The sequence below is a fragment of the Gymnoscopelus braueri genome (assembly GCF_963280865.1).
Source record: "Gymnoscopelus braueri genome assembly, chromosome: 20".
NCBI lineage: Eukaryota > Metazoa > Chordata > Actinopteri > Myctophiformes > Myctophidae > Gymnoscopelus > Gymnoscopelus braueri.
The window spans coordinates 2,682,813-2,697,212 of NC_137622.1; the positions used below are offsets into that span (position 1 = coordinate 2,682,813).

Genomic DNA, 14,400 nt, shown 5'->3' on the forward strand with positions numbered 1-14,400 from the left:
CAACACTGAGCGTTAACTGGCAACCAAATCGTGAGCAGCAGCAGGACAGTAACTATCTATCGGCGGAACGCAAAACTGGTTCATACCAAAAAACGATACGTCTTCGTTTAATAATTATCAGGTAAGGTTATAATAATTCACATATTGGGTGTTTTTTTGTAACGGAATAAGATCGATCGGTGTATGTTTTTGTATTTTGATTGATTCATTGATTGCAATTTTGAATTAATTTCATACGCAGGCCGGCCGGTACGCCTGGCGTTGACTCCATCTTATACTAACGTGAAGCTAATGCTAATAATATGGCGCACAGGCCGCTTTGTTCTGGATGCAGGTCTTGTGCGCGTGTCTGCGATCGGTGTTCAAACGATTTCATACGATCGGTTTATCAAATGTAAACTATATAAAACTCCAAAAATGCCAGTCAAGGCTTCTGAAATATGAGATATTGTCTGAGGAGATCAGCTGAACCACAGGTCATAGTAGGAACTAGGAAGGAAGCAGGCGGTCTCAGAGCGGCCGCGTTTTGTGAATGAGCTCCCCGGCCGTTCTGTTGAAGGCCCAGAGTTGCTAGCCTTGGCTCAAGACTATCATAGATGTATTTTAATAGATTTTTATATTTGCATATCTATCATGTATGAAAGTCAGACTCTATAAAATAAATCTATGATCTTGATCCAAGGCTTCAATGTAGCCATAACATAGGTTATGGGATACAATGCAACCCTTACATTGGTTTATTTAATAAACCAGTGATTCACAACCTTTTGAATTTCGAACCCCCCCCCCCCCCAGTTTTACCGATATGTGCATCACCACTCGTCGCCAGGCCACAGACGCCAATTTGATACTTTCTTCTTCATTTGGAGCATTTACAATTTAGGCATTTAGCAGACTCTCTTAATCCAAAGCGATTTACTGTAAGCAAGGACAACACGAGGTAATGCATCAAATGCATAGAAATAGTAATCTAGGATCATAGGTAATACAAGAACCTATCATCAGTATTAACAGTATCTAATAGTAGAATATCCCAAAAATCTATAATCTATTGAAAGTGAAACTATACACACTATAGGATGCCAGGTCAACAATGACCTGGCAGGCCATTTTCATCATGATTTGTGTGCATGGGGATCTCATCTTAAACAAGCTCAGTGCTTAATGAGTCTTCCAGTTTAGTAGACCTTGTATTGTGAATTTGTACTTCCATTGTACTGATGTTCTCATGTCTTACTAAATAAAGTACATCAATCAATCAAACCCCAATCTACCCTGTAAAATCATCAGTGTTAATTAAACTCTGTAAGGGTCCATTTGGACCCCTTGTGGTCCACATACCCGACGTTGAGAAACAGTGGTTTATTATTTGGTCAAATCAACTTTTATCAGGGTTGGAAGGAGAACAAATATATTATAAATGTTATACTATATCAACAATTCTGCTACTCCGTCCACTTGGATAGGTGGGTTACTCAAGGGGAAGTAAGATCATTTGCGTCTGATACTACTAAAGGTTTAAGTATTATAACTATTTTTGTGAAGATTTATCTGAAACTGAAACGGTTACTTCTCATTACCATAAACTGTTCATTAGACAACTTATAAAGGAACTGGTATTCAAAGAATATATACTGATCATGCCTTAACAGCAGAACGGCTAATTCCTGCCTTACACCACACTTGCAAGCTGTGTGATTACAGTAACAAAATGGTACTTTAAATTCCACCCCTACAGGTTACCAATATCTTAAGACACAGTAAAAAGCAGGTCCAAGTTATGGAGTTGGGAGTTAGATGTGTACAGTGCACCCACCAGCTCTCTGAAGAAAGAATCTCACAGGACCGAACATCAGGATTCACTGCTTATTTGTCAAACATTTGACGTTCACCAGTAAATCTTATCTTGTGTGTACTTTTTTGTTTTCCTTCTCCAAAGGATCGCAGTGACTAATCATGTCTGATGAAGGAAATGTGATTCGCATCAGGGGTCTTCCTTGGTCCTGCTCAGTAGACGAAGTGCAGAGGTTCTTCTCAGGTAAATTAATCCGGGAACGCATTTTAAGATGTCTTTGGGCTATTCAAAAATAGCAGATATACAAGCTCATAGCGCGGCACTCTGTGCCGCGCTATGAGCTTGTATATCTGCTATTTTTGGAGAAAAAAAAAACGTTTGTGAAAATCTTTGTGTGTATATATATATATATATATATATATATATATATATATATATATATATTTTTTTTTTTTAAATTATTATTATTATTATTTAAAGTGTTCAGACCTGATCTGGACCTCTCTAATAAATAACCCTTTCCTTCAAACACACAGATTGCAAAGTCGCCAGCAATGGCACCGCTATACATTTTACCTACACGCGAGAGGGGCGGCCCAGCGGAGAGGCATTTGTCGAGATGGAGACCGAGGAAGACACAAAGATTGCCGTGAAGAAGGACAGGGAAACCATGGGTCACCGATACGTGGAGGGTGAGTAGAGCCGCCCTTTTATTAGCAAATCACACAAACGGCCCCTTATGCGTCACAATTCTCGCTTTAAAGTTTCCCTTTAACCCATTTAGACCCGAGGCCGGTTCTAAAAACGCCTTCTAAATCCTGACCTAAGTTTTCTGGAAAACTTCAAATATTTATAAAAGAAAAATGTATATAGCTATATACTGTACATGGCAACAACGACCCCAAAAGGGTTTCCCGGATTGAAAGGTATAGTTACATATAGGGGTTCCCGGTCTAGATGGGTTAAAAAGTCTCAAATGCATGCTTCAAAGGTCTTAAAAAAAGCCACAGACGGGTAAAATAAGATTTAGGATCGATTTTTCTTGCGTTGTATTTAATAATTTTAATAATTGTTGTTATGGATTGATCTTAACCACTTAAACCCTGTGCTGTATATTTAGTTCAAATGTTCAAATCAATCCAAAACGACAGCCATGTTCTTTATAATTTCTACATACATTTCTTCACCAAAATTAGCCGACGACGGTCAATGTCCTTTCTAGAATATGGATTCTAGGGTTCAAGTGGTTACATTTTAAGTCTTAGTGGCATAAAAAAAAAAGTCTAGCGTCCATCTTGGTTACCTGCATAAAGCCTGTGAGTGACTGTTGTACATCTCCTGATCTAGTTTTCAAATCCAACAACGTTGAGATGGACTGGGTGATGAAGCACACCGGTCCCAACTGTCCGGAGACGGCAGGAGACGGCCTGGTTCGCCTCAGAGGTCTTCCATTCGGCTGCAGCAAGGAGGAGATCGTGCAGTTCTTCTCAGGTACGAACAGGTCACTCTTATTGTAGGACGTGGTTGAGGTCTTTTCTTTTTTTCATTTTTTTCGACGATGACAATTTTTCTCCGCCTTCCTTTTCTTGCTTCCTTCCTCTCGTGGCCACTGAGAAAGTTGTGCAGTAAAAGGAAAAAGATCAGTTATGCTGGAAAGAAAAATGCCGTCATCTGAACTCTGACCTTAATTAAATAAGGAAGGGAAGGGCTCATTAAAGTTATATTTTTGGGTCAGTGATGGCGAGCAAAGGACACAGGAAAAGGAAGCTGGTTAAGTCTAAAATGAAGAAAAGTTTATGGATGCCAGTTTTGTGTATTTTTTTCTTTTTCTTTTCTTTTGCTCAGAGCAGGAAGCTAGAATTCAAACACCCCCATTCTTTCCACTTCATAACCATACTTGGTCCCAGACATTCCATCACATTGTTTTCTTTAATTTAGGTAATTTTAACATTTAAAACTGAGTCTAGTAATACGTTTTATAATGTAGCTTTTTTTTTTTTTATATATACTGTATATATTTTTAACCCCCATTTCCACATGCCCCTGCAATAAGAAAGTAATTTAAAAGAATGCACTATGGCAGTGCAATTCTAATCGTCTTTAGACCAGAGCACAATGGGTGAAGACGATAATGTTAACTCATGTCACTCACCGGGGTGGGGTTCCTTGCTCTCTTCTGTTCATCAACACACCAACTCTAGCCCGACGTCTCATAATGGCACTCTCTTTTTCATATACTTTCCTCTCCTCCCATCTCTCTTACTGTACGCCCCCCTAGAGAACACAGCAAAATAAAGTCGTCCAAATGGCAGCTCACTGGTAAACACTTTGAACTGGTTTGTAAATGATGATGTTATGTAGAGTTTGTTCTTCTCTCCATAAGTTTTCTATATATATCTATCTCTCTCTCTCTCTTTAGAGAAAGTAACCTCTCTCTGTGATTGGGCATGTGATTTAATATGTCCCCTGCTTGGGGTTATCTGTCCTTGGGTTGAAGGGTTGGAAATCGTGCCAAATGGGATAACATTGCCGGTGGACATCCAGGGGAGGAGTACGGGGGAGGCCTTCGTGCAGTTTGCTTCACAGGATATAGCTGAAAAGGCTCTAAAGAAACACAAGGAAAGAATAGGGCACAGGTGGGGATGGTTGGTTGGTTGGTTGGTTGGATGGCTGGAAACGTTGATTTTTCTTATTGGTGTGCACCTTCAACATCTGCAACAAAACATATATCACTGACAGTATATATAGTATGCATATCGGTTTACGCCTGATTTATACTAGTCGCATGCCGGTGTCATGCATCAGATGTAGCAGATCTACAAGGTCAGAAGGCAATGCAGCGCGTTGTGAGTGCGTAGTTCGTCTATTTCCGATGCGCGACACGATGCGCAACCAAGTATAAGTCAGGCATAACTCAAACACATTTGTGATACCGGTAAACAAACACATAGCCTCACTGCCATTTTTAGACCAAACTACTCTCACAATGACACAATGGGAGAATTAGTGGTTTGGCACCATTCCACAAAAAAAATAAAACGGTTTGACCAATGTTTGGTGTATTTATAACATTTTAGAGTCTAGAATGAATGGTGCCTCAGCACTAAATGTCAGTCTAGGTTGACAAATGGGAAAGGAGTATTCCCAGGTGTTCAATTAAAGAGGGCCGCTGTACACTCAGAGGAACTGGAGCCCACTGTCACACAGGTAAAACTTTAGACTGTTGCAGAAGGGCCTGCAGGAGCCCTCTCTGTTACTCTAGAACCTCGTCAATGGCTGTCATGGCAGGGACACAGGATGATGCTCTATTGCAGTACATTCAAGTCAATCAGACGTATATCATCAATCAGTAACGGGTAACCATAAAGAAAAGTCTTGTAAGTCGTTCAAGACCCCTTTTAGTTCTGATGTGGTCTCTTGTTTATTTTTTTGGGTCTCCTTTTAAATGTTAAAACAATTTATCACAATTGCAACCTTTTTTGTTTTTAAAATACTTTAATTATTACTACCTATGGGCCACACCATGACAGTATCTTTCTGAATGTCCCCAATTTTATAATTTATTGAAGCAAACGCCATCTTCTGGGAGTGTTCACTGTGGCGTCTGTATGCTCTCAGGTACATTGAGATCTTCAAGAGCAGCCGCGCTGAGGTGCGGACCCACTACGAGCCCCAGAGGAAGCCCATGGGCATGCAGAGACCCGGCCCCTATGACCGCCCCTCTGGAGGGCGTGGTGGTGGCTACAACATGATGGGCGGCGGCGGCCGAGGGGGGTCCTATGACAGGATGCGCCGAGGCGGATATGGAGGCGGAGGAGGTGGGTGGCAAGGTTGTTAAAGTTTAGAATTTTTTTTTTTCATTTAGCCTTTTTTATCAAGTGGATTTGCGGCTCTAAAAGCTCACTTTTTTTAAAAACCTAAATTTCTGTAGGATTTTAGTTTGTTTTGTAAACACACTACGTTTTTTTCGTTATGGTAAAGCCGCGGGCTCAACCATTATTTTTATTTCAGTTAACTAAAATGTTTTGTTAATTTTCATTATTTCATTAGTTTTAGTTATATAATAATAATCTTGGTAGGTGGACCACGCTTGAGAGAATCAAAGAAGTACTTTGCTATCAAGTGTGAGATTCACACAAACTTTGGCGCGTTCCAGTGGATAAGCGGCATGTTAAGTGCAACATCCGTGGTTCAATTCTAGTTCAGAGGCCTGTGTTACATGTAACCCCCCTCTCTGCCCTCGCTCCAGTCTTGGGTCTACTGTGTCCCATCATAAATAATAAGCAATGCCAATTTTATTTTTATTTTAATTTTGGCATCCAGTGCTGAGACAAAAAAAAAAAATCATCACTCAATTTTATGTCTCCTCGTGTCCTCGTTCCACTGTCCTCCGGCTCGTGTTGTGAGCCCGTTTTCGAGGACAGGGGATCCTTCCTGAGGAGCTTGGAGTAAGGCTACAGAAGCGGCTCCTTAGCTGAAGGTTATGGGCTGCAAGAACAAAAGATTGAAATAAAAAAAATCCCGCTCTGTACCTTTTCACAATTTGAGCATGTCGAATAACATTTACAAATTTAGTAATGATTTGATTGGTCTGGATTTACAGCGTTCTTAACGTTTGTTGTGCTCGTGTAGAAATGTCTGGAAAATAAGGGTGGGGAAGGGAATGATTCAGAGGTACTCGGGCTTGTATACGCACTTGCTGCAGTGCCTCATGTACAAACACTACGTAACGGTCTGGATGACATGAGGGCTCTCATAAATCCTCAATGATAATATTTAGGGGAAGTACTGAAACTATAGATTATTTTCTTAGCGATTATTCTATCGTCACGTAGCTTTGAAGATCTGCTATGTTCACTATTTTAGAGACGTTTTTGAAAATCTTTGCCTATAATGTGTGATGACCCATCCTAATATGTGTGTAGTGGTGGCTGTGATTCTAATGGTATTCTCTATCCCTGTGTAGGAGGAGAGGGCCAGCCTGCTGGGGTGTGTCCTGGGAATGAGACACACCTGGTCCCAATCATTCCCTTGGGTATAAAAGCAGGCTGGCTGAGATCATTCTCTCTCTCTCTCCCACACAGGCAGCAGTGCTTGGATTTGTTTGGTTTGGTTTCAGTTGCTTTTGCATCCGCACATACAATACATGCTCATACATGCTCATACATCCATACACCTTTTACACTACTGATATCACTGATTATTCACATCTCATACTTTATGCACCTTTTTTAGCTATAAATAAAAGAACGTTAAGTTTAATCCTGTGTGTCGTCTCCCTTTTTGTCATGATGTGAGCCAGTTCATGACAAGATGGGGGCTCGTCACTTTTTAGCCTAAATTAGTGATAATATACAACTTATGTTTGATATCACACAATTCATTTGGTAAACTTAGGCTTTGCTTGTTCGCTTTTGTTCTTAGTTTGAACATTGTTTTGGGAGAGACACATAGGTTTTGTATTTTGGTTGGGGGGGAGAGAGCAGTAGGAACACTTTTTTTTTTTTTACGTGCAGGTTTTTGGATTTTGTGAGTGGTTTAGTCTTTGGGGTTCCAACTCCCGGTAGATTTCAACAGTGGTTCTCCATATGGGAATCACTGTTTTTTTTTTAAGGTTTAGACTGTGTTCCACAAAAGATGGGATGGGGTGGTACCACTGAGATGCCTTGTCGGAATGGGGGACTCGGGAGGGCCACTGAAGACTAGGGTTGAGCGAGTGAGTCAGTTTGTGGTAGGCAGGTTAGATAGGGGAGTTGGGCTCCGGGGTATTTTTCCACTTTTTGGTTGAAACCTTTGCATGTTTAGTTTTTTTTTAAGGACAAAATGAGTTTGGTCGAGGAGTTTATTCAGGCTCCCTCTGTGGATGTACTGGATAAATGCACAAAAGAGCAACTGTTAAAAATAGCAGAACACTACAAAATTGAGATCCGTGACAAGCGGTTAAAGTATAGGGTCAAGATATTTCTGATGGACAGCTTGGTGTCACAGGCCGTGTTACCAGAGGAGGAGGTCCTATCGGACGATGAGGTAGAAGTTGGTAAAACGTTTTCATTTTCTTCTATGCAGTTAAGCTTTGAACAGCAAAAGGAATTGCTTGAAATTAAACTTGAACACGAGAAAGAAATTGAAAGGATGAAACAAAAGACTGAATTGCTAAAGTTGGAATTGGAGCAGGAGAAATTCAAATTGAGTGTTCATGAAACGAAGCAATTTAATGTTGGGTCTAACTTGAAATTACTTCCCAAGTTTGCAGAGAGTGATCCGGATTTGTTCTTTTCCCTGTTTGAGCGTGTGGCAGACGCCAGGGGCTGGTCTGATAGTGAGCGCACTCTACTACTCCAATGTGTTCTCACAGGTAAGGCCCAGGAGGCCTATGCTTCTTTAACAGTAACAGACAGTCAAAAATATGAAGTGGTTAAAAGTACAGTGTTGCGGGCATTTGAATTGGTACCAGAAGCTTATCGACAACGTTTTAGGAATTGGAGGAGAAATGAAGATCAAACGTATGTGGAATTTGTGAGAGAGATGTTGGTCCAGTTTAACCGATGGTGTGTAGCGTCAGAGGTTAAAAGTTTCAAAGAGCTTTGTGATTTGCTAACGCTGGAACAATTAAAAAACTGTGTACCCGCTAATATCGCTACCTATATAACTGAGAGAAAAGTTAAAACACCCCAAGAAGCAGCCATCTTGGCGGATGAATACTGTTTAACACACAAAAAGGTAGTTGGTGGTGACTACACGCATCAGACCGGTGGTCCAGTGCGTACGGAAAAACGGTTTGGGGGGCAGGGGGATTCAAGTTTTTCCAAAGTTGAACATAGTTCAGGGAAACAGGATGACCCTAATTGTCATTTTTGCCATCAAAGTGGGCATTGGAAAAAGGAGTGTTTTGCTCTCAAAGCTAGAGAGAAGATGTTAAGTGGGGCACCAATCAAACCGGCCGCTTTGGCTGCACAAATTCCCTCACCGCAGCTAATTGTTAAAACAGAAGGTGTTTCGGACATCAGGTGTCCCACTGGGTGTGACTCTAAGGCTGAGTATTCAGCATTTCTTTCAGAGGGTTATGTAGCACTGCCTGGTAAAAAGGCAGTTAGAGTTAACATCTTGAGAGATACAGGTGCATTACATACGTTTATCCGTCAGGGTGTAATTCCATTGTCCTCAGTTTCAGAGACGGGCGATTGCATTTTAATGCGAGGTATGGGTATGCAGATCATTCCCGTACCCCTCCATAGAATGACCATAGTCTGTGGGTTGGTTAGTGGGGAGGTGGTGGTAGGAGTGCGTCCTGAGTTACCAGTAGAAGGGGTTGACATAATCCTTGGTAATGATTTGGCAGGGGATAAAGTGTGGCCTAAAGGAAAGTCTAGGCTGTGTCATGTGAATCTGGTGAAACCATACGGTTCTCGTGTGTCGGCGTCCCAAAGCTCCGGTGACGTCCCTTACGTTGAGCCTTCATTGTGCACAGGCACGGTGGGCGGTTCTTCGGCGGGGGAGGTTAATGGAGGGGGAGATTGGCCGGCAGATGAGAATGTGTTACAAGTACGGGTAAACAGCTCTGAGGCACTAAAAGCTTTACCCAAAGTACTTGGAAATTTGGAGGAGACAAAAAGGAAGGAGTTGGTTTCTATGGTTAATAGCTGTCCTTTGCTATTTTCAAACACACCATCACAGACACATCTGATAGAGCACGATATTGATATTGGAGATGAAACACGAGCTCAACTGGATAAGGAGGTTAGGTACATGCTAGATACCAATTTGGCAGAACCTTCAAATTGCAGTTGGGACTCTGTGTGTCTTTTGGTTAAAAAGCCCACTTTTCGACCTTACACAGACTTAAAAGTCAACAGTGTTACAAAACCTGAGTCGTTCCCTTTACCACGCATGGAAGATTGCCGTAGACCAAGTAGGTTGTGCTGTTGTGGTACCTTTTACTGATATTCTGAAGTCAAGGTAAAGTTATTTGGTCAGATAAGGCTGTGCTGTTGAAAATGTAAAACTGCCAAATACAGTTAACCTATATTTTTGTGCCAGTATCCATCTAATTACACTGTCACTTATCACTCTTAATACTGTTTCTACAGGTGACTGAGGGGGTGAGTGGGTGGTTGGATGGATGGGTCAGGTATTAGTATGATTGAGGAGAACTGTAAAGTTGAATTAAATGTTACGGAGTACCTGGTTGGTCTCCTGTCTTATGGGGGGGGGTGTGATGACCCATCCTAATATGTGTGTAGTGGTGGCTGTGATTCTAATGGTATTCTCTATCCCTGTGTAGGAGGAGAGGGCCAGCCTGCTGGGGTGTGTCCTGGGAATGAGACACACCTGGTCCCAATCATTCCCTTGGGTATAAAAGCAGGCTGGCTGAGATCATTCTCTCTCTCTCTCCCACACAGGCAGCAGTGCTTGGATTTGTTTGGTTTGGTTTCAGTTGCTTTTGCATCCGCACATACAATACATGCTCATACATGCTCATACATCCATACACCTTTTACACTACTGATATCACTGATTATTCACATCTCATACTTTATGCACCTTTTTTAGCTATAAATAAAAGAACGTTAAGTTTAATCCTGTGTGTCGTCTCCCTTTTTGTCATGATGTGAGCCAGTTCATGACAAATGACATTCCCAAAATAGGGATTGATTATTAATTGATAATATTTTATTAAATTATCAAGTTGCACCAGTTACACCCCTAATGGTAATCGCTACTATGTTGTATGTGTGTGTGTTTGTGTGCAGGTGTGTCTGATGGGAGATACGGAGACAGTGGCTCCTCCTTCCAGACCACGACCGGTCACTGTGTGCACATGAGAGGTCTGCCTTACAGAGCCTCGGAGACGGACATCTACAATGTAAGAGTCACTGCTGTTACATTACCATGCGCTCAAATATCACTGATATATTTGAATGAAGAACTAGAAAAAATTGATATTGAGATGTTCCCAAATCAAACTATGCAAGGAAACATTGGTTGCCTAATTTATAATGAGAGAAATTTGCGGTTATGCACTTCTCGTAAACCGTTGGTCCGACCAAGTTGCTCCTTCGGCTCTGCCACCCCGTGGTCATATGGGACACTCGCCAAGTTTGAGGCCTTTCAGTCGGTCGGGTTTTGTGAATTTATAGATGGAAGATGGATGTAAAATTGTAAATATTGCAAAAAATATACACAATATGAAGGAACATCCCTTGTCCTTCTGGCAGTGTGCAAAAGACATTTGACGCTGATCACTCACTCGGTTTGCGAGATTAGCCCTGGCCAAACATTGGGGCAAAAACATAAACTCCCCCTTTGCCTTGAGCCTGGCGGAGATAATAAAGTGTAAAGTTAGAATGTTAAAGTATATTCCTTATCTGAACAACTGCAAATATGCTGGGTCATTGAAACCTAATTAATTGTATTGTGTGTGTGTGTGTGTGCAGGATGGCTCATAATATTGTCTTCACCCTCTCTCAATGTTCCTCAGTTCTTCTCGCCACTGAACCCGGTACGTGTTCACATCGAGATCGGCCCAGACGGCAGAGTGACCGGGGAGGCTGACGTGGAGTTCGCCACACACGAGGATGCAGTGGCGGCCATGTCTAAGGATAAGGCCAACATGCGTGAGTTTCCTTTTTAAATGCAGAGGTTGCTTGTACCCACCCCTGGGCTGTGTCCTCATAGAGTCTGCTTCTCTGCCTTTCAGAGCACCGCTATGTGGAGCTGTTCCTGAATTCAACAGCAGGGGGCAGTAATGGAGCTTACAGCAATCAGATGATGGGTGAGTTCATCAGAGGCCATATTAACTACTTGAATCCCAGCATCCATATTCTGGGGGGAAATATTAGCCAAAAATGGCAGATCTAGCTTGAGCTTGTGGATCTGATATATTTGGTGTAGAGGAGGAAAAAGCGGTCCAAGTACAGAGCCAATTCGGGTCTAATTTGAACTCATTCTCTGCCAGACTTATTTCTGGCTGTGTTTGCCCACTGCCAGCGATTTTGTGTTTTTTTTATTTTTTTTCATTATGATAGCAAGTCCAATCGTTTATAAACACACCGGCGATACTTGCATGCCGCTCAGACAACAAACATTCCGATCGGGGCGGAGTCTCTCTCCTGCAGCCCAGCGTAAAAACACCATGTTTCGCCAAGTGAATGGACGGCTCACTTACTTTTCCACCTCGCCACAGACCTCGCTAAATCCCTTCTGATCGCGTGTTCAACTGTTTGTAGACACACAGGGTAGTTGTGTGAGTGGCCCAGAGAGATTTTTTTCAATCTGCGACATTCCATTTTGCAGTAGTAGCAGTTTCTAAACAGCAAATTATGGCGCTTTACACTACAACCTGTGACGTGACAATAAACTAAAGTAGATCTTTTTCTCTGCCTCCAGGTAACCAGTCCTCCTATAGTGGAGGTGGGCTGAATTCTGGATACTCTGGATACAGCAGCCAGGGCAGCATGGGAGGCTACAGCGACTATAGTGAGTATCATCTCTGCTCCACCAAGGATCATACAGCAATCTAAAGCAGTGGTTCTAAAACCCTTTTCGTGTCAAGGACCCGCAAATTGATATGCATTTGTGCCATGTGCCAGGGACCCCCAGAAGAGATTTTCCAAAAATGGCAGATGCACTAGCGCACGCTGTGAGCTTGTACAACTTCCATTTTCACGCTTTGAGCTTTGATCTATTTTTGAACAGCCAAAGTATAAAATAAGGATAAAGTGGTTAAAGTTATTGTGATGCTATAATAAATTTTGCTGGAACCTCACCTAGGACCCCTGGGGACGCCACTTTGAGAACAACCTTGGAACGCATTTGGTGTATTGTAGTATAAATCTGCTATATGTATAAATATGATGTAGGGCATTCCAAAACACGTGGGGCAGGGATTGTTTGTTAGAAAAGACAGACGTGCAAAGAGTGCGCTTGCCGTCCACGGCTCCTTGGTGAACTCCTCGGTCCTATGGTGTGTATTCTCTCTCTTGTTAGGTAACCAGGGCGGCATGGGGAGCAGTTACTACGGCAGCAATGGAGGCGGAGGAGGAAGTAGAAGTTCTATGAATGGACTCAGTGGAGGATGGGGAGTGTAGTCTTTTGGTTTTTCTTTGTAGTCTGTGTTTTTTTTAATTTTTTTTACTCAGCGTTTTGCTGGTTGGACTTGAAACGTACGTCACACATAATAAACATAGGCAGGGGTGGGTTTGGTTGTCATCAACATCGAGAATGATGTCTTTTTTTTTGGTAATTTTTTTAAATGGCTGGTCTTCATGAAGAAATAAGAGCGTCTGGTGACACAAGAGTTTTTGGCAGTCGAAGTGCTGTTTCTGTTCCTGTATTTTTCCTTGGTTGCTCACACAACACACAGTTGTGTCCTTGCGGTTTCATGACCAGGGGAAGTTGTGCTGTTTTTTTTGTTTCGTTTTTGTTCTGCAGACAACCTGGCAGTTCCGAGAATAACTATCTTGTGTTGATAGCTTTTACATTTAGAGTAAAATGTTTTTTGAGTGCATGAACAACAGAATATTGTAAATATGTCTGAAATCTCTGGATGATTCTCCCTCGTTTTCATACTTTCTGCATAACGGTTTAACCCCTTTTTTTTTTTTTTTTGGGGGACTGAAACAATGTACATTTGAGACTTCACATGGTTTAAGCATGTTTTCTTTTTAGGGTCTGAATGTGGATATTGCAGGTTTTACATTATGAGGGATGCATAAAGGGCAAATGTATCTCCACGTGACACATTCCTGCAACAGTTCAAAACGTTGAGTCCTTAATCCGAGTGGATCAGATTCAGATTTTGGCTTGTTCAAAACCCCAAAGGTATCACTTTGATATCCGATCTGTGATCACAGTATTATCTCGGCAAACATGTCAATAAGAAATGTTTAACTAATCAAATAGTATTAACACCCCAAATCTGATCCACTGGAATAAGGGATTAAAAGTTTTGACGCTGAAGGGTAGGCAGTGATGGGGACCATACACATACGGGGGGAATTGGCAATTATTAAATTGGGGAGAAAAAGGAACTGAAACATCTTGTTCACATGGAGGTTTCTACTGCTTCGATTACCATTTTGTATTTTTCGTGCACAAAAGTGAATAAACTGCTCTGGAATACGTATGTACTTCTGTTGAACATATATATTTGGGAGGGGGACAAATGACAGGAAACTCGAATAAATTCAATATCTCTTTATCAAATGTCTAGATAGAAAATGTGTCTGAAACATGTTACTTAATAATAAAATGGCTTCGTAGCACTTGTCACTATACACAAAATTCGGTTATACATTCTAAAATAGTTTGGCTTATGTTAACATTCTACAGTCGTGTACAATTTAGTATAATGTACCCAATTTCTGAATGATGTCTAGCTAACGGGGAAATCTGTACAACCTGGTAACAGCTGAGCTGACTCGAGTACTTCATCTCTTCATGCTTTTATAGTCCTTTACATTTCACTGACTGAGGCTGTCTTTCAACAATAAAATATGAGCAGAATTCAGAAACAGTCAACTTTGTATTGCCCGATTGCACTAGCTCACAACGCATCGCAAGCTTGTCAATCTGCTATTTTCAGTGAAAGCTTTCCCCACAATACA

At 41.6% G+C, this 14,400-nt stretch overlaps 1 protein-coding gene across 3 annotated transcripts; it reads left to right on the forward strand.

The window, feature by feature from the left end:
* Positions 1–14,299, forward strand: LOC308076011 (heterogeneous nuclear ribonucleoprotein H-like). Of its 3 annotated transcripts, none has more exons than XM_080416067.1 (11): positions 1–121; positions 1,940–2,038; positions 2,332–2,487; positions 3,143–3,286; positions 4,293–4,431; positions 5,414–5,625; positions 10,546–10,658; positions 11,274–11,409; positions 11,493–11,567; positions 12,182–12,275; positions 12,782–14,299. In XM_080416067.1, exons 2-11 carry the CDS (start codon positions 1,957–1,959, stop codon positions 12,783–12,785), a joined length of 1,155 nt encoding a protein of 384 aa, XP_080272193.1. In that variant the 5' UTR covers positions 1–121; positions 1,940–1,956; the 3' UTR covers positions 12,786–14,299. The 3 variants fall into 3 exon arrangements, with proteins under 3 accessions (XP_080272193.1, XP_080272191.1, XP_080272192.1); XM_080416065.1 differs by having other exon boundaries at positions 12,182–12,271; XM_080416066.1 differs by having other exon boundaries at positions 5,414–5,613; positions 12,182–12,271.
* Positions 14,300–14,400: the final 101 nt, after the last annotated feature.

Excerpts from the sequence above, each read along its gene's own strand:
- LOC308076011 (XM_080416065.1), top strand. The coding sequence starts at position 1,957 with ATGTCTGATGAAGGAAATGTGATTCGCATCAGGGGTCTTCCTTGGTCC. Across the intron at positions 3,287-4,292 it reads GATCGTGCAGTTCTTCTCAG|GGTTGGAAATCGTGCCAAAT; the intron begins GTACGAACAGGT and ends CTTGGGTTGAAG. Across the intron at positions 11,410-11,492 it reads TAAGGATAAGGCCAACATGC|AGCACCGCTATGTGGAGCTG; the intron begins GTGAGTTTCCTT and ends TCTGCCTTTCAG.